Raw genomic sequence first — 19,381 nt, forward strand, 5'->3', positions numbered from 1 at the left:
CCGCGTGGATAGCAGGGCGCAAAATGGAAAAACCTAATCAAATGATCAAAATTATGATGCACAGATGCACCCATAAGTCGAAAGCGAGATTTCATAGTCTAATAAGACGAAAGATGCCATTCGACAACTTTTGCATTGTTAACTTTTGCAACAAACAGACGATGTTCCAATAGGAAGCTGGAGAGAGAGTATGGTGAAACACGTCAAACACCAAGCCCATGATGGCATAATCGCGGCTCAAAATTACTATACGTTCATGAAACAGCCTAATATAAATAAAGCGAACACAGGCCTACACAGACATCTATAAGATCATTAGTTCACATACATCCTTTTTTAAACGTAATCAAAAATATGTAAACGCACATTTTGCACATACGGTACATGATCATTTGAATATTGCGGTTTATTATTGATTTGTGTACCAATAACAGAGATAGATGAGAGGATGCAGGAGGGTGAGGGGAGTCCCCAGGGAGGCCCAGGGATCCCCAGGGAGCTCCAAGCATCCCCAGGAAGGCCCAGGGAGCTCCAGAGAGGCCCAGGCAGCCCTAGGGAGGCCCTAAGTATGAGGGGGTGAGGGAGTGGGGAGACGGAGGTCGGGGGAGCAGGGTGTTGGGAACAAGAAGCTCCAACACAAGGGGGATGTGTCTTATTAAAGCAAACATGAAGAAACAACCGTTATATTGTGAATTTTGGTAACTGTATGGTGATCACTTCAAACAAGGAGCTGTAATCAAGGCTACTACAAACCCCTCAAGCTTAATGTCATATATTCCATGTATATATTTCTGTCGTGCAGCATCAGAGCAACCCTGGCCAACTGCATATCACTCTCTGCGTCAACCAGTTCATTAACAACTAACACACAATACTCAACCTGGCCCACGGTCCTGCTTCACTGAACCATCTCATCAGTAGGCTAATATCTGCAATCCCATTTTTACGTAACTTGTAGATGAATAAACATGAGACATGAAGGAACTGCTTGTTTGTTAGTCACAGAACGACTGTTTATTTATCGTGTTCTAGGACAGATATCCATACTGGGAAACTGAAGAGTTCCACCCACATTATTAACCCTGTGTGAACCATAGGGTTCTCTTTGTGCATCAATTTGAATATTTATACTTGCTTTGAATGGTTCCACGTGGTTATTTACACTGCAAAGATATACATTCTGAATGTGGCGCAGTTCCCCTGTGACAACAAGCTTGGACCCGCTTGTGAACCCCTAAATGTTCAGTCTGAATCATTATACACATGGTCTTTTGCCTGTTAATGCCTGCAATGCAAAACTACATGACACCATTCATGTTTAATGTAACTGGCCCCAGATTGGCCCTCGTAGTTGAAAGGGTCTAGAACCACCACTGGTTGAGACAGAGAGAAAGAGAGGGAGGGAGAAACAGAGAGTGGGGGAGAGAGTAGTGAGGCAGAACTGTCTTGATCTGACCGTCACAGTTTGTATCTGAGGTAAGTTGCAGTGTGTTTGAGTGTCAACAAATACTTGTCCTTGTTCAGAAATGGCCTTGGCCTTTTCAGTGAGAACAGGAACTAAAAAACAGCGAAGGGCAAAATTAAGTGCATCACAACAGTCTGAAAGGAAAATTCACATTTGAAATAAGGTTATATCATCCTAAAATAAGACCTTCGCCGCACAAGTAAGATTCTTGACTTGGCAGGGTTCAATGCTGCAATTCAACAATAACAAACGGCTCTCTTACAGGGCCCTCGATTATTCTACACGTCTTTAAAAATACTTGCTTTTTCAACCATACGAAACATTTTTCTTCTACACAATAATTTCCTACAACGCATCATTTCATGACGTCCGCAGGGTGCTGTATGGGTATTTACCAGCTTTTTATCCGCCAGGACTGAAATAAGAGCCAGACAAGCACTTAAAAAGGGGGTATTTCTGTGTAAATGGCCTCTATAAAGTATAGACCCCTGAAAGAGAGTGAATGAAAGACTTATTTATGCGACCAGGACATACTGTGCTTGACAAATTGTAACTTTTGAGTCCGTACCAAGGCGTTAGACCAATCGGCGCACAGCTGTTTCACAACTCCTTCACTATAACCTTTCAGCACGTAGCACCACATTGACGACCACGTCCAGGCAGTCAGACAGGTCGGTAAAGTCACGCTGCCGTGAGAACGCCAGCGACCCCAGAGTGAAGCCTGTGTGCCACCCTGCTCTCAGAAGAGGAAGGAGTACGGGCTGTCCCGGTGACCGTGGCTGTCCAGGGAGAAGGAGGGGATGGCCACTTCGAACATGGCTCCTCCGTTGGCGCGCTGGCAGGTGAACGTGCCCCTACGGAGAGAGGAGAGGACCGGTGAGCCACAGCATAGACCAGGAGTGTTGGAGGAGACGTTTAAATCATCCCCAGTTGAAGTTAATCCCCTAACACAGCTCACCCCTAACACAGCTAATCATAACCCTGACCTGGTACTCACACACATCACTCCAGTAGCAGGTAGACAGACAGACAGAAACAGACAGACAGAAACAGACAGAAACAGACAGAAACAGACAGAAACAGACAGACAGAAACAGACAGACAGAAACAGACAGACAGAAACAGACAGAAACAGACAGACAGAAACAGACAGACAGACAGAGAGCAGGGGCAGACGGGCTTCTCCAGTAAGATGGCGTGAATCTTGCTCAACGTTTGTTTATCCTGTAGATCTCAGATGCATAGAATGCGCTGAAGCAGGTGCAAATAAGCATTCAACACGTTTATTTGGAATCGTCAAATCACAACTCCATGTCCTGATCCAGCTGGCCAGGTACATTTGAAATATTATGCGATGGGTTTTAATCACAATGTAAATACTGTGACGATGACATCGAATGTAGCAACCACAAACGTAATAGTCCATGTGGCTTCATGGGCTTCCTCATCATATACCATACATTTACTTAATTTTTTTAATTAAATATATTTACCACATATATTACAATACATGTTTATGTTTAAATTACAAAAATGTACACTTGAAACAGCAATTGAGAAGGTTGCAGCTGTTAAAGACTACATAGTCTACAGTATATCTATGTTGGAATACAACCCAGGATAATAATGGTGTGTCTTTTACGCAAATCTGTTGGGATCTTGTTGGGATATATCAGCATAGTGTCTGCGCTCTGAGGACAGTCCAGCAGCAGAAACCACAGCTTCATCCTCCGAAGCAGTGTTACAGAGGCTCACTAGTGACACAGGTCAAAGTTCATCCGCAGGGTCCCGGGTGTGGGGAACAGACCTCCCAGCGCTGCACTACTCACGGACAATACAACCTCTCAATTCAGGACCAACACGAATCGTGCTTCTTCCAACCGTGAGAACATTCCTTGGGCTTAGCCGAGGTCTGGGAGCTACTGCAGTAAAGACCTGTCAGCCTGGGCTCCTGCATGAACCTGCACGATCCTGAATGAACCTACCTGAGCCTGTATGAACCTGTATGAACCTATATGAACCTTTATGAACCTATATGAACCTATATGAACCTGGCCTACTATCCCAGATCCGGCAGATGTGATGGTGGCCCTGGTCAGAGGCTGAATTGGGAGGTGATCTGGGTTGAGGGGGAGGTGATCTGGGTAGGGAGGTGATCTGGGTAGGGAGGTGATCTGGGTAGGGAGGTGATCTGGGTAGGGAGGTGATCTGGGTAGGGAGGTGATCTGGGTAGGGAGGTGATCTGGGTAGGGAGGTGATCTGGGTAGGGAGGTGATCTGGGTAGGGAGGTGATCTGGGTAGGGAGGTGATCTGGGTTCAGCAGAGCTGGCATGGGGGCATCATGCCAGGGAGGTGAAGGGGCCGGGCAGGAAGCCGTTGGGCGTATCATCTTTCTTGCTTTCGAGTGAAAAGGGCGGGATGCGGACGTCAAAGAAGGTGCCGTTGGGCCTCTCGAGGCGATAGGAGCCCCTGCAGAGGGCGAGAGACAAGCACAGGCGAGGTCAGAGAACAGCCCTCCTGCCTGGCCCCCTGCTCTGGTAAGGTGAGAGGCAGAGCCCAGTATGGCCCCCCCCAGCCCCCACTCCGGCCCCCAAGTGTGACCCCCCAGCCCCCCCAGTGTCCACTCCACCCCCAGCCCCCAGTATGGAATTCTCTACTGGATTTATCCACACCTTAACAGTCAATACAGACATATAACATAAATATGTTCACACGGAAACACACAGACTTTGTATTCCCCATCTAACAATCACCTTCAGAACCGAGATAGAAAGTCTAACACAACTCCAGATGGACTAGACACGAGTCGAGAGTAGACACCAATAATGAAGGGACGCATCCAGTCTACAGGAAACTGTACCAATTCCAGCGGTGGCCTTGACAGCTCCCAGACTCTCCCTGATGTACACCACCCCCAGTACCTCTGCTGTTGTCACCTGAATGACAGTGATGTAGCAGAGATGACTGTTTGTAATTACCAGACGAGGGTGAACACTGCTGCGATCTGCTGCTGTATCACTCCCTGCGGGAGGGCCGTGACTCAGGGAACTTATGAAAGCAGAGACTTAACTGTGTCAGGCCCTGTCTGACACTGCATGGGAAACAGGGCCTCAGCTAGCTATCCTCATCAGAATATTATCCCATCTGGTGAAACTTCTGAGACAAGCATACCAAAGAGATCCATTTCCCAAATATGCTTTCTAAATATTCTTTATTAAAAATGTTCAAAATGTATTTTATATTTTTTTCAGTGGAATACATTTTAAAGTTCAAGCTAATTTTCAGTTTCAGTAAAAATATCAAGTCAATGAGTAATCTTGTTAAGTAATCCTGACCTCAAAACTGACCAAGATAATCATGATTATGATTTTTGCCATAATCGAACAGCCTTAGATTGTAATTCTGTGTGTGTTTGTATATTATGTGTGTGTGTGTGTGTGTATAAGTGTGTGTGACTTACCACATGTGTCCGCTGGGCGCTTGCAGGGAAACATGGCTGCTGTACTGGAAGGCTGGCTGCTCTTTGGACAACACGGGCTCCTGGACACACACACACACACGTTCAATGCTAAAATACACTTTCAATAAGCTCAAACACACACCTACAGACACACATACCTACAGACACACACACACACCTACAGAGACACACACACCTACAGACAGACACACACACCTACAGACAGACACACACACACACACAGGTGGAGGTACGTACACGGCCCACAACCCCTCGTCCTCTGACGGTCTCCAGGGTTCCTGACAGGCTGAAGATCCTCCAGTGCCTCTCTCTCAGCTGCACCACCTCCTCCCCCAGGTTCTCCAAGCGGATACAGTAGCGCCACTGGGGGGCAGGGACACACCTTACACACACACACACCTTAAACACCCCTACACACACACCTTAAACACCCCTTTACAAACAAAAACACCTACACACACACACACCTTAAACACCCCTACACACACCTTAAACTCCCCTACACATATTTCCTTCTCTGGGAGAGATGGTATGACACTTACCCAATACACGTTGGAGTTCTGGGCCTCCTGGTGTTGGAGAGAAGAACACACTTATCAGCTCTGATGCACACACACACACACACACACACACATCAGCTCTGATACACACACGTAGAACCCAGGCAGAACCCCTTACCCTCATGCCCATGTAGAAGGGGATGACAGTGACGCGGATGTTGTCGGTCGTCTCGCGGTGGACGTCCGACAGCTCCAGCCAGGGGTGGTTCTTCTCCTGCCACGCCCTCAGGGTGTCCTTGGGGGTGAAGGGAGGCACTGGGGAGAGGAGAGGGGGGCAGGAGGGGAGAAGGAGGAGGAGGGAGAAGAGGAAGGGGGCGGAGAGGAAGGGAGTGGAGGAGGAGAGGGAAGGAGAGGAGGGCCCAGGAGGGAGAAAAGGAGGAACCACAGTCTTGGATTAGCATTCTGCCTGATCCAGCCTGACTTCCATAACTAATAACATTGGTGACTTGAGCAGTGTGGTTGTGGTGGAGGGCTGGAGCAGTCCACCAGCCAGCTAAGCTCTACCTTTAGATGCATCAGACGTCAGGAACCTGTCAAACAGCTCGTGCTGGATGGGGACCTGATCAGTTGAGTTATACGGAAGGATGTCCTCATGGCTCACATAGTCCAGGCCTGGGGAGGAGAGGTTAGAGGGGTGAGATAGAGACGGGGGAGGGAGAGAGACGGAGGGATGAGTCAGAGAAATGGTGTGATGTAGAAAAAGACAGCAAGCTAATCTTGTGTGATCGTCACCTGGGATGGCGTAGAGGGCCCTGCTGTCGTCGTGGTTCGCCAGGAACGTCACTGCCTCTGTCTGGGATCTCTGAGACTGACAGAGAGAGAAGAAGAAGAGAGAGACAGAGACAAACGGATATTGGTCTTAAAACAGTGGAGTGAAACCCGGAAAGGTCTGGTTGAACAGTGGTGTTGGTAGAGCGTGAATATCTGGCCTTACAATGTGTGGACAGTCCCTGGTGTCTATCAGGACCTGGTAGTAGGTATGGGTCTTCCCCTTCACCTCCTTGGAGCCGTGAGCACCTGGGGCCTCCGTCTTACTGCTGGGAGAGGAGGGGAAGAGAGGAGAGGGGAGGAACAGAGGAGAGAGGAGGAAGAGAGGAGAGGAACAGAGAAGAGAGGAGGAAGAGATGAACAGAGGAGAGAGGAGGAAGAGAGGAGAGGAACAGAGGAGAGGAACAGAAGAACAAAGGAGAGAGGAGGAAGAGAGGAGAGGTGAAAAGTGGGGTGATGAAGATCAGATTAATTCGATGAGATTGTCAACCACTATACTTTTTCTGGGGCTTAGTGTTGCTGAGTTTAACAGATGACATTCTACATTAAACATACTGAGAATGTAGACATGTAACGCAGTCAACCACAAACTAGTGTCCGTGTACATACGTTCAAGTGCTTTTAGTGATAAGAACACAGCTGTTCATCGTTGTGTTGAGGACAGGCCTGTTTGACCTCTCACCTGTCAGCTGTAGGCGGAGTTACGTCACGGTCGTACAGACGAGCGTGCCAGGGGAACAGCACAATCCCCCTGTACCCAAAAACACTGTGCAGGAACAACTAGCACGCACACACACACACACACGCACACACACACACACACACACACACAGAGGTTTGACTTTGTGTTGGCAAGATGGATTGTGAACAGATTGTGATAGATTTCATGTAATGCAACAATAATTAATATATATATATATATATATATATATAATAGAGTTGAGCAGGCAGGCTCTCACCTGGCCTGTCTCATATTTGCCCTGCTGTTTAGGAGACTCAAACACTCCAACTGCTTCTAGAACCTTCCCTTCTGGCCTGTGAGAAAAACAACAAACATCTCTAACTGTCGGAGTTACATAAGCAGCAACACCGAAGGGAGTGTGTGTGTGTGTGTGTGTTGCTGCTTGTGTCACAGAGAGCTATGGAAAAACATGCTCAGGTCACTGGCATGTGGCCATGAGACACCTCCCAGGACAGAGAGCAGGCAGCACAATAGCAGCTCGTTGTCATAGTAATCATGTCTTCATACCGTAGACGCATTCGTGTAAGATTGGGCAAGTCTTGTGGTGCTCAAAGAGCCAAACTATTTTTTATTGAAAAACGTTCTCTTTCCCCAAGATAATCCACAGACATTGCCGTCCTTCTACGCGGTGATATACGGTTGATCGTTGTTGTGCGATGAAAAGAAAATAACTCCTACATGAAACTCCTCACAACAAGATCTGTGGATTATTTTGAGTAGCCGCGTTTACAATGACACTATGTACATTCGAGCTGACATATGTATGTCGAGGTAAGGCCTATCTGCGTAGAGGTAGGGTTCACTAGCCTGCTTTAGAGTCTAAACATTGACTTACAGAACAGCGTGCACATATGGCTAATAGTTCAGTGGTGGCAACGTGTTAGGTTAGTCGAAGAAGAACGTAATCAGTGCTAAAGTTCAACTAAGCATTAAAAGCGCTAGCTATACTTGCTATTGAGTCACATAGATCTAGCCGAAAAGACAGTTGATCAACAGTTTATTCCAATTTGTGCAAACCTATCAATTTCTGGTAGACCGTATGAAGATTTATGCAGTGACATAATACTGACATTTCGATAGTGGGCGAGCTGACCTTGCCATAACGAATCTGGCAAATATGATTAGTTAGCTATCAGTTAGCTAGGGCAACAAAGTCGTTCTGAGTCACAACGGTTAACTTGGAGATTATGAATGTGGCAACATGCAGTGACATTACTTAGCTGCTAACTGTAGCGCTACAGTGGGTGCAACGCTTACCTTGACGACATAAAGCGTTTCTGTTGAACGCTGAACAATCCACATGTAGAACAGGATATACTAGGTCCAGTATGTCTACTGGTTAAATCTACATTTAATACCCTAATTGTGTGTTTTCTACTATATTTGCTAACACTGGACAGCAACGTCCGACGTATGACACACGCCGCCATCTTTGTTTAGGTAAAGGTAGCGTAGTTTCTTCTTTGTTGAATTTGATTGGCGGATCACATCCAACTTTAAGGTGTGTATACCGCCACCTACTGGACAAGAGTGTGGAGATCTCAGATCTCATCTCAGATCTCATCTCCAACAGATCTCAGAAGTACAAACCTACTCGTGATTGCGTATTTGCGTTGCTATAGTAGGCTACTTGGGCACTGACTTTCAGCGTTGTAGTGTTTGGAAGGCAAGTACGTTTTCACGTTTTACAATAATTGGAGCACAGACCAAAGTGATTTATGATTTATTAATTTGAAATAAAAGAACACCATTTATACATTTCGTGTCGGTCGTTTCATCTCTATGATGTAAGAGCCAGAAATCATATTTATGCTTGAGACATAATACGTTAACAGAAACAATTATACTTTGCGTAACCGACCAATGAACGGTTTACCATTTCACATTGTCTAATAGTGTTCTACAAGTCTATTGCGATACCAGTTGATGGTATTCACAACTTATAACCTGAATGCTTTAAATATACATGGTGGGAGTGGGTAAATGTATGTTTATTTTGAGACAGGTAGTTAACCTTTAACCCACAATCTATTTGACCAATATTGGTCAAGAGGATGTGACCAGCAGGCGATACTATATCAAGAACTGCGTTGTATACAAAACTATACACTTTATGTCCAGATTCACACATTTAATTACACATGCAATACCTCGTTATTTCAAACGAGGCAATTTCACATCGTATTTACAGCACATGACGTTCTCGCAAAAAGAGTTGTAACTCCGGTGTACATTTTACAATAGTAATATTGTAAACAACCACGACAACAATTGTACATGTCAACAGTGATGATCAGCAACAAATCCAACATAGCGGGATCACTGGACGGAGCTTTCCGTTACAGACGCAGCAGTGGTGAGAGAGCGCTTCACTTTCCGGTAGCGGGTGCGGTTGCAGTAGCTAGGAAGAGGATGGGGTGCGTTTGTTTTGATCACTCGAACCTCTTCAGGTGGTTGTAGAGGGACTGCACGTAGGTGAACACACACATGGGGTCAGGCTTGTTCCCCATCACCAACATGTCCTCCACCTCGATCAGTCTCACGCAGTCAGCCTGTTCTCTGACACAGGGGAGAATAGGGAATGGAACTACACATCTGTAGTATACTACTAAATACTATACTAGTATTATAGTACTAGTACTATACTATTAAGTATATATGCATATACTAGTACTTAGTAATACTAAATACTAAGTAAAATACTGTTATGCCTGAATAATATACACACATACACACAATTTGTGTCTCACACATTCTGACACACACACATTCTGAACCACACACTTACTCTGCTGTAGTAAAGGCAACTTCGAAGTTGTGTTTCCTGTTGGCCGGGTTCAGTGTGTTATAGTCAAACTCCAAAGGGAAGAATGAGTGTACCAGGGCACAGAAGGCCATGCCATCACACCAGCTGGACGAGTAGTTCTGAAGGTCTATGTTCTGGGAGGAACCAAAGCGTTCATAGAAACAGATAAGGGATTAGAACCTGCCACCTCTTCAACTGCAGCCAAATGCTCTAATGTCAAGACTTGTCACACTCACCCCACAAACACACACACACACTTTTTATCAAGAAAACGATATTTTACAACCGCAGTTATGCATAAAAAAGCTGTCGCACCCACATTTGAAAACAACCCTACTCCCCGGACCAGGAAGTCCTCTGTTCTGCTTCTGCTCACCTGATAGCCGATGGTTTTGGAGCGACACCATTCCAGCAGAATCTGCTTGATGCTGCTGGCGCTGGACACACCGAAACTCTGGGAGCGCTTCAGTTTGGGCCTGGAGTCCTGAGCCTGGGGCCTGTATAGGGTGTCAGATGGCTGAGCGGTTAGGGAATCGGGCTACCAATCAGAAGGTTGCTGGTTCGAATCCCGGCCGTGCAAAATGACGTTGTGTCCGTGGGCAAGGCACTTCACCCTACTTGCCTAGGGGGAATGTCCCTGTACTTACTGTAATTCGCTCTGGATAAGAGCGTCTGCTAAATGACTAAATGTAAATGTGGGGAACACGGAGGGAACAGCTCACACAGGAACACTACTGGACCTCAGCAGGGCAGGGGTTTGAATGACTGTGTGGTGTGTTTTAATGGGGAGGGGAGGGAGGGAAGGTGTAGGAGAGAGGGAGAGGAGCAGGGTGTAGGAGGGATGGAGGGTGTAGGAGAGAGGGTTTAGGAGGGAGAGAGGGTGTAGGAGGTAGGGGGGGTGTAGGAGGGAGAGAGGGTGTAGGAGAGAGGGTGTAGGAGGTAGGGAGTAGGAGGGATGGAGCGTGTAGGAGAGAGGGTTTAGGAGGGAGAGAGGGTGTAGGAGGTAGGGGGGTGTAGGAGGGAGAGAGGGTGTAGGAGAGAGGGTGTAGGAGGTAGGGAGGGTTTAGGAGGGATGGAGCGTGTAGGAGAGAGGGTTTAGGAGGGAGAGAGGATGTAGGAGGTAGGGGGGGTGTAGGAGGGAGAGAGGATGTAGGAGAGAGGGTGTAGGAGGTAGGGAGGGTGTAGGAGGGATGGAGGGTGTAGGAGAGAGGGTTTAGGAGGGAGAGAGGATGTAGGAGGTAGGGGGGGTGTAGGAGGGAGAGAGGGTGTAGGAGAGAGGGTGTAGGAGGTAGGGAGGGTGTAGGAGGTAGGGAGGGTGTAGGAGGGAGAGAGGGTGTAGGAGAGAGGAGGTAGGGTGTAGGAGGGACGGTATCTGAAAGCGTGAGGGCTCTGCCTACCTGCCTGGCTCAGAGTCCAGCTTCTCAAAGACGGCTCGTTTGGCCTGGGTCCCGCTGGAGCGAGGCAGTGTCTGGGACCTCACCAGCTCTCTCCTGCGCTCCACACCAACACCACTCAGAGACGGGCTCACCGCTCCCTGCACCCTGCAGCACAGACACACACACATTACCCTGCAGTACACTTACACATTGTACCCTGTGTAGTGACGCGATATGGCGGGGAGACTCACTTCTTGGTGATGCCAGGGGAGAAGCCAGAATTCCCTACGGATCTGGATGGTAGTATTTCTACGTAGAGGACAGAAGATAATATCATTATCTTCCGCGTTTATATCATGCTAATATAAACGCCAGGCTAATAGAGAGGCTAGGCTAGGCTAGTGTAAAGGCTAGGCTCCTGCAGAGGCTATGTTAGGATGGTATAGAAGCTAAGCTAATATAGAGCCTAAGCAAAGGTAAAGGTAAAGGCTAGGCCTATATAGAGGCTAGGCTAGGTGTGTAATGTTACCTGTTGACTGAGGAAAGCTCACGCTTCGTTTAAGACCTGGACTGGATGTCATAAGAGCCGGCCCTTCTCACACAGACAGGAAGTGTGAGAAATGGAGAGGGTACACAGACAGGAAGTGTGAGAAATGGAGAGGGTACACAGACAGGAAGTGTGAGAAATGGAGAGGGTAGGCCAAGTTAGAAAAACAAATGGACAGAAAAGGAAAAAAGGAAAGAAGGATTTTTGGAAAGAAGAGAGTTGCCATGAGATGTGGACTGGTGAAAAGAAGACAGTTGACAGACAAGAGAAGTAAAGTAAAACGATAGAAATGAGAAGAGGTATGGGATTTACATGTCACTCACCACGTTTAAAAGGATATTCCCCTGGTTTAAGAGCAGCTGTTTCAGGTGAGGTCCATGCAGGAGACTGGGGAGGAGAGGTTAGAGGCTGGGTAGGGGAGGTGAGAGGCTGGAGAATGGAGGTTGGAGGATGGGTAGGGGAGACTAGAGGCTGGGGAGGGGAGGAGAGAGGCTGGGTAGGGGATACTAGAGGCTGGGGAGGGGAGGAGAGAGGCTGGGGAGGGAAGACTAGAGGCTGTGTAGGGAAGGTTAGAGGCTGTGTAGGGAAGGTTAGAGGCTGTGTAGGGAAGGTTAGGGGCTGAGGAGTGGAGGTTGGAGGCTGGGTAGGGGAGGATAGAGTTTGGGGAGGAGAGGATAGAGTCTGGGGAGGGAAGACTAGAGGCTGGGGACCAGAGCTAAGAGGCTGGTCTGTGCCGGGGCTGGGGGGAGGGGCTTGTCCGGGGCTGGGGGGAGGGTCAAGGCTAGTCTTGGTAATGGCAGTGAGAGGGAGATGAGGCCTGGTCTGGACCACAGCTGAATGGTCCTGGGACACCTCGCTGTCCACCAATGATGTCTCTCGCTGTGACCTCAAAGAGCTCTCTGATTGGATAGGAGACACAGGAAGAATGTATGTATGAGATTCAAGCTGGCAGACTGAACATACAATGTTTAGGGTTCGGATTGTAGAGGATTATCGTTTAGGTTGATTATAGATGCTGGCCTGTGGGTATTTAGGTTGCTTACAGACGCTAAATCTTTGGGTATGTAAGTTAGTTGTAGGTGCTGATCTGTGGGCATCTGAGAAGCCTTGTTGCTTGTGAAAAGGGCATTATGGAGTAATTAACATCTTATTTGATTGTGTGTGTGTGTTGTTACCCAGCCCTGTGTGTCTCCCGTTCTCCTGGACTGTGGTGGAGGAGATGCTCTCTCGCTCGGCTGCTGTCACATCAACTCCCTGCTGACAGAACGGAAGCTTCAACACAGAGTCAACATCACAACATCGCTACGACAACACACATGTTGAGGAGCTCTGATGCATTTGGCCTCCTCCATCAGTATGTCCTGTATCTATGCTGTGTGTGTGTGTGTGTGCATGTGTGTGTGTGTGTGGGGGGGGGGGGGAGGTTCATCAAAGTGGAAGCAGCAAAGGGCCTAAAATGGAACTAGTAACATTAGATGCCTTAGATGGCCTGTTGACCCAGCTGGTGTGTAGTGCCACCTTGTGGACAAACATGGCAGTGCGGCCTAGCCTCTAAATGGAGATATTAGCTGAATCCTTCCTTCTACTTCCTACTCTAGTGTGTCTGGGCTCCAGATCAGGGCTCTCACTCTCAGCCTAATCCTGCTCTGTAATGCAGGTCTCACTCTGCTCCTCTGCCTATTTTAGGTTTTGTAATTAGTCTCCACCCTCGGACCCCCCCCCCCTCCCCCACCCCCCACCCTCTACCTCCACCACCCCCCAGTCCCCCACCCTCTACCTCCTAATATAGCCCTGAACGGAGGCCTTTGAAATCTGTTTGAGTTATTGGTGCAGCTAACCCCGGTCTGGCCTGTCTACCCCCTCCCTGCTCTGTCTACTCCTCTCCTGTCTACTCCTCTCCTGTCTACTCCTCTCCTGTCAATCCCTCTCCCTCTCCTGTCTACCCCCTCCCTGCCCTGTCTACTCCTCTCCTGTCTACCCCTCTCCTGTCTACCCCTCTCCTGTCTATCCCTCTCCCTCTCCTGTCTACCCCTCTCTCTGCCCTGTCTACCCCTTTCCTGTCTACCCCTCTCCCTCTCCTGTCTACCCCTCTCCTGTCTATCCCTCTCTCTGCCCTGTCTACCCCTCTACTGTCTACCCCTCTCCCTCTCCTGTCTACCCCTCTCCCTCTCCTGTCTATCCCTCTCCCTCTCCTATCTACCCCTCTCCCTCTTCTGTCTACCCCTCTCCCTCTCCTATCTACCCCTCTCCCTCTCCTGTCTACCCCTCTCCTATCTACCCCTCTGCCTCTCCTGTCTACCCCTCTCACTCTCCTGTCTATCCCTCTCCCTCTCCTATCTACCCCTCTCCTTCTCCTATATACCCCTCTCCCTCTTCTGTCTACCCCTCTCCCTCTCCTATCTACCCCTCTCCCTCTCCTGTCTACCCCTCTCCTATCTACCCCTCTCCCTCTCCTATCTCTCCTTCTCCTATCTACCCCTCTCCCTCTTCTGTCTACCCCTCTCCCTCTCCTATCTACCCCTCTCCCTCTCCTGTCTACCCCTCTCCTATATACCCCTCTCCCTCTTCTGTCTACCCCTCTCCTATCTACCCCTCTCCCTCTCCTGTCTACCCCTCTCCTATCTACCCCTCTCCCTCTCCTGATACCCCTCTCCCAGGCTTTACTAAGGTATGGTACTGTCTGTGACTGCCAGCCACGGAGCTTCTGCCAACTCCTCCCCTCATGGCAAAGCTTAAGGTAACAAGGATTAACACTGGCCGTGATGTTTGGGCTCCACTGACATCCCTATATCACTGTCACTGTCTGCAGGACCTCACACTTTATCTCTTCATCCCACTCATCTATCCCTGTCAAGCTCTCATGTCTCTCCATCTCAATCCTCTATCTCATTCCTCTATCTCAGACCTCTATCTCATTCCTCTATCTCATTCCTCTATCTCAGACCTCTATCCATCTCATCCCTCTATCTCCTTCCATCTCATCCCTCTATCTCATTCCTCTATCTCAATCCTCCATCTTATCCCTCTATCTCCTTCCTCCATCTCATTCCTCTATCTCATTCCTCTATCTCAATCCTCTATCTCATTCCTCTATCTCAGACCTCTATCCATCTCAGCCCTCTATCTTTCATTGTTACATTTGCACATCAACACAGAGACACACATAAACACACACACACATAGAAACAGACACACACATAGAGATACTGAGAGGGGCTCATTCAGTATCAGGGCTGACACTAGGGTTGACATCAGAGGTGTGGAATGTTGGCAGGGTGTGTGTTTCAAGAGGGGAACAGCTGGCAGGGTTAGGGTTAGTGTGTGTGTGTGTTTTGTCTGTGTGTGCGTGTCTCTCTCTGTGTGTGTGTATATGTGTGTATGTGTGTGTGTAGGATACTGACAGAGTCTGAATTCAACTTCAGGGAGACTCTGGGCAGGGATTGGTTGACAGATCAATCCCTCATGCGCTGCACTTCAGATAAGACTTTCTGGACCTCTGGCTCCTTTAAGGGCAGGAGGCAGGCTTCTCTGTGTGTGTGTGTGTGTGTGTGTGTGTGTGTTCATGCAAGTACATGACCATGTATTGTATTTGTGTGTGTAAGTACACACATACTCCATGATGAACAGTGAGAGGGTTAGGGTGAGGGCAGAGCTAGAGGGTTAGGGTGAGGGCAGAGCTAGAGGGTGAGGGTTAGGGTGAGGGCAGAGCTAGAGGTTGAGGGTTAGGGTGAGGGCAGAGCTAGAGGGTGAGGGTTAGGGTGAGGGCAGAGCTAGAGGGTGAGGGTTAGGGTGAGGGCAGAGCTAGAGGTCTGACTGCTGATCATCCATGTTGCTTCCAGCGACACAACAGAAGATGCTGCTCAATGAAAAAGGATCCCCACACTCTCCCTAACCCCAAGCCCCTGACCCTTCCCTAACCCCTTTCCAAATCCATACCCTACCCTGCATGTGGCTCAACAGTTGTCTCCGTCATCAAACAGCGTCCACCCTGAAACCCAACATCATCAAGTTTTTCCTCATCTTCTCTGCCTCTACACCCCTCTTCGTGGGCCGTGGTGGTACCGTCCGTACAACATGGATTAGCTACCACTGTACAACATGGATTAGCCCATACCCCGGCTGAGGGAAACTCCCGTGACTGCAGCTTCGTCATGGAATAGTGGAAAACTCAGGGTTGGGTTTGTCTCACCTCTCCCCAGTTCTGTTTTTATACATTCATGGCTGCATGATGTCACACCTCAGGGTAAAGTGGGAATGTGATGCTATAAAAATCCACTCAGTATGCAGGGCTGTGGCACACACACACACACACACACACACACAAACACACGTACACACACACACACACACACACGAACACACACACACACACACACGAACACACATACAACCGTACAAACCAACCGTACAAACGCGCACACACACACCCATGCGTACAGACATGCTCTCTCTTTCTCTCTCTCCATCCCCCTTGGGTAGCTATAAAAAGCGAGGCTCATTGTAAAAGGCAAGTGGGCATCTTTAAATCCCCGCTCCCGAGCACTGAGCGTGGCTAGTCTTACCCAGGGGAGGACAACGCCCCCAGAGGAACTAGACCCAGAACCAGGGCCATCAATCAGACCAGAATTCCAAAAATACATGTGCCCTTTCAGGGGGGGGGGGGGGGTGAACTTAGAGGGGCTGGAGGCACTAGGGAGAGAGGGGGAGAGAGAGAAAGGGAGAGGTAGAAGTAGACAGAGAGGGAGATAGAGGGAAAGAGAGGGAGATAGAGGGGGTACACATCCCAATTCAAGTTAGGTCATATCTCTGGTCACGTTAGGGTTAGGTGACATCCATACTCACGTTGGACAGAGTCCGAGACAAGTGGGCTGACAAGGCAGGAGATGATGGGTGGGTACCGGAACTGGGACCGGGTCCAGAACGCAGTCCTGTTCTCCAGGGGAGTTCTGACCCTGAGGAGGCTGGGAGGGTGGAGGCGGCTTGACTGGGCTGGCTGCTACCCACAGAGCCCAGAGGAGAGGAGCCAACCTGGGGCTGTGCCTGGGCCCTGGCCTGGGCCTGGGCCTGGGGCTGGGCCTGGATCAGTCCATGCCCCTCTCCCATCCTCTCCTCCCCCCCCAGGGGGCTCCTCTCAACCGGTGCCCCAGCCAGAGCCTCCACCAGGCGGGTTAGAGTCTCCAGCTGCCCCCGGAGCTGCTGGTTCTCGTGCTGCAGCAGCGTCACAGCCTCCAGCAGGGGTGCGCTGGTCCTGCAGGCCTCGTCCACCCTCCGCTCCATCCCCCGCTTGAACGCGCTCACGTCCACGTGCACCTCGCTCACCGCCGCACGCAGCGTCGCCTCGAAGCGCCCCAGAGCCTCGCACACCGTCTCCTCGCGTGCACCTGCGGCGGGCAGCGCTACCTCCAGGCCAAGGGGGGCGTCCATGATGGCTGCCCCAGGGTAGAGTCAACTGGTCGGGGAGCTCAGTCTCCTAACTCTCCTCTGCTTCTGAGCTTCACTCCCTCCTGCGTTCAGAGGCACTCTGCAGGCCTTCAGGAGAGGAGTAGGGTGTTGACAGGTGCGAGGGGTTGACAGTGGGATGGGCCTGAAGACAGATGCCGCCAAGCCATTAAAACCCCATCATCATTATACTTCACATACGAAGGGTTCTCAGTCACAAATGACTACTGCTGTTAGCGCCAAGCTCTTGCCAACGGGACGCATTCAAAATGATATCCCAATTACCAAACAAACAGTTTGACAAGGCAATTACAACACATAAAAACTGTCAGAGATGTTACATGTTACGTACCACCGATGTTGTGAGTCGTCCAGCTGACGTGGGGTGAACAGTGGAGTAGTCGGGTTGTTACCTGAGCTGGTATGAACAAAGCTGGTCTGGACTGTGAGGACTGTAGAGAGAGAGTGTGTGTGTGTGAGCCCTTTTGCTGTCCTGCTGCCCTTCTTAAAGCAGCAGGAGAGTGAGCAGGTTGATCTCAGTGTCTGGGTTGTGCGGGGGAAGGGAAAGTAAAAGGGGAGGGAACCGTACCCACCCCACCCCCCAACTGTCCTCCCGCCTCACTCTCTCTTTCTACTGCTGTGCCAACTCGTGGAAAAGTAAGAGAGAGTGAGAGGATATAGAGTTAGAAGAGGGCGAGAGAGAGGGAGATAGAGAGACTATAGAGGGTATGTTGACATCATCAAGGCTGGTATGTATGAGACAGTAAGCATTAGATGTGAGACATGAAAGAGTGGCAAGTCCAAACCAGTTGTAACTCTAGGAAAAAACACAACCAGTGTTAGCCTAGCTCTGTGTTAGCCTACATCTACACGGTCTGTGGCAGTCTAGCATTGTGCTAGCCTAGGACTGTGTAAGCCTAGACTTGTGTTAGCATAGCACTGCGTTAGCCTACTCCTGTTTTAGCCAAGCCCAAAAAGTAAAAAATGCTGTGCATGATGTCTTTGTTTGATCTGCGCTACGATGAACAGTACAGCTAAAAGCTCTATTGTTTATTGTCCGTGTTTGTTAAGACAGTGACATCATGGTTGTCATGACAGCCCCAGTATCAAGAACCCAAAACAGTGTGCAGCCAGAGACCTCTGGTGCAGCTGAGGTAATGTTCCTGTGAGGAGGAATCACACGTTATCGGACAGGAAGTGAGGCGGGGCGGGGCGGGGGGGGGGGGGGGGGGGGGTGATGCAGGGGAGTCATAAAGGCAGGAGAGAGTGAGAAAGTGATTTATTAGGTGAGGTATTGCAGTGTTGTTGCTGTGGACGATCCAACTCAAACATTCATAGCCTGGACCACCAATTTACTGTTGGCCTAAACACCAGTTAGTCATGATATATAATCATGTATATTATACATACTGTTGGCCTAAACACCAGTTAGTCATGATATATAATCATGTATATTATACATACTGTTGGCCTAAACACCAGTTAGTCATAATATATAATCATGTATATTATACATACTGTTGGCCTAAACACCAGTTAGTCATAATATATAATCATGTATATTATACATACTGTTGGCCTAAACACCAGTTAGTCATGATATATAATCATGTATATTATACATACTGTTGGCCTAAACACCAGTTAGTCATAATATATAATCATGTATATTATACATACTGTTGGCCTAAACACCAGTTAGTCATGATATATAATCATGTATATTATACATACTGTTGGCCTAAACACCAGTTAGTCATAATATATAATCATGTATATTATACATACTGTTGGCCTAAACACCAGTTAGTCATGATATATAATCATGTATATTATACATACTGTTGGCCTAAACACCAGTTAGTCATAATATATAATCATGTATATTATACATACTGTTGGCCTAAACACCAGTTAGTCATGATATATAATCATGTATATTATACATACTGTTGGCCTAAACACCAGTTAGTCATAATATATAATCATGTATATTATACATACTGTTGGCCTAAACACCAGTTAGTCATAATATATAATCATGTATATTATACATGATTGTTAGTTCTTCAGGAAAGAGAGAGCAGGGGTCCCCAACCTGGAGGCTGGAGAGATGACCGCATTTATTGTTTTGCTCCAAACCCTCTCAAATTGATTTAGATTTTAAATATAATTATTAAAACAGGTGTGTTGGAGT

The 19,381-nt window shown here is 48.5% G+C and overlaps 2 protein-coding genes across 8 annotated transcripts; both read right to left on the reverse strand.

Annotated features, from left to right (window-relative positions):
- Nucleotides 1-993: 993 nt before the first annotated feature.
- LOC136963023 (polymerase delta-interacting protein 2-like) lies at nt 994-8,446 on the reverse strand. Of its 5 annotated transcripts, none has more exons than XM_067256995.1 (11): nt 8,274-8,446; nt 7,234-7,309; nt 6,957-7,054; nt 6,441-6,543; nt 6,239-6,314; nt 6,011-6,118; nt 5,625-5,761; nt 5,489-5,515; nt 5,184-5,309; nt 4,926-5,005; nt 994-2,319 (listed from the first exon to the last, which is right to left on the reverse strand). In XM_067256995.1, exons 1-11 carry the CDS (start codon nt 8,444-8,446, stop codon nt 2,205-2,207), a joined length of 1,119 nt encoding a protein of 372 aa, XP_067113096.1. In that variant the 3' UTR covers nt 994-2,204. The 5 variants fall into 5 exon arrangements, 3 of the variants coding, with proteins under 3 accessions (XP_067113096.1, XP_067113095.1, XP_067113093.1); XR_010878961.1 differs by having other exon boundaries at nt 2,264-2,319; nt 5,184-5,328; XM_067256994.1 differs by lacking the exon at nt 994-2,319 and adding an exon at nt 2,742-3,934 and having other exon boundaries at nt 6,441-6,540.
- A 277-nt stretch (nt 8,447-8,723) lies between these two features.
- Nucleotides 8,724-17,679, reverse strand: LOC136963022 (smoothelin-like protein 2). 3 transcript variants are annotated; one of them, XM_067256990.1, is made up of 10 exons: nt 17,537-17,679; nt 16,588-17,329; nt 12,921-12,999; nt 12,069-12,644; nt 11,728-11,790; nt 11,450-11,507; nt 11,220-11,363; nt 10,199-10,319; nt 9,805-9,956; nt 8,724-9,575 (listed from the first exon to the last, which is right to left on the reverse strand). In XM_067256990.1, exons 2-10 carry the CDS (start codon nt 17,167-17,169, stop codon nt 9,449-9,451), a joined length of 1,902 nt encoding a protein of 633 aa, XP_067113091.1. In that variant the 5' UTR covers nt 17,170-17,329; nt 17,537-17,679; the 3' UTR covers nt 8,724-9,448. The 3 variants fall into 3 exon arrangements, 2 of the variants coding, with proteins under 2 accessions (XP_067113091.1, XP_067113092.1); XM_067256991.1 differs by lacking the exon at nt 11,728-11,790; XR_010878959.1 differs by lacking the exon at nt 8,724-9,575 and having other exon boundaries at nt 9,836-9,956; nt 11,224-11,363.
- Between the last annotated feature and the right edge of the window lie 1,702 nt (nt 17,680-19,381).

The sequence above is a fragment of the Osmerus mordax genome, chromosome 19 (assembly GCF_038355195.1).
Source record: "Osmerus mordax isolate fOsmMor3 chromosome 19, fOsmMor3.pri, whole genome shotgun sequence".
NCBI lineage: Eukaryota > Metazoa > Chordata > Actinopteri > Osmeriformes > Osmeridae > Osmerus > Osmerus mordax.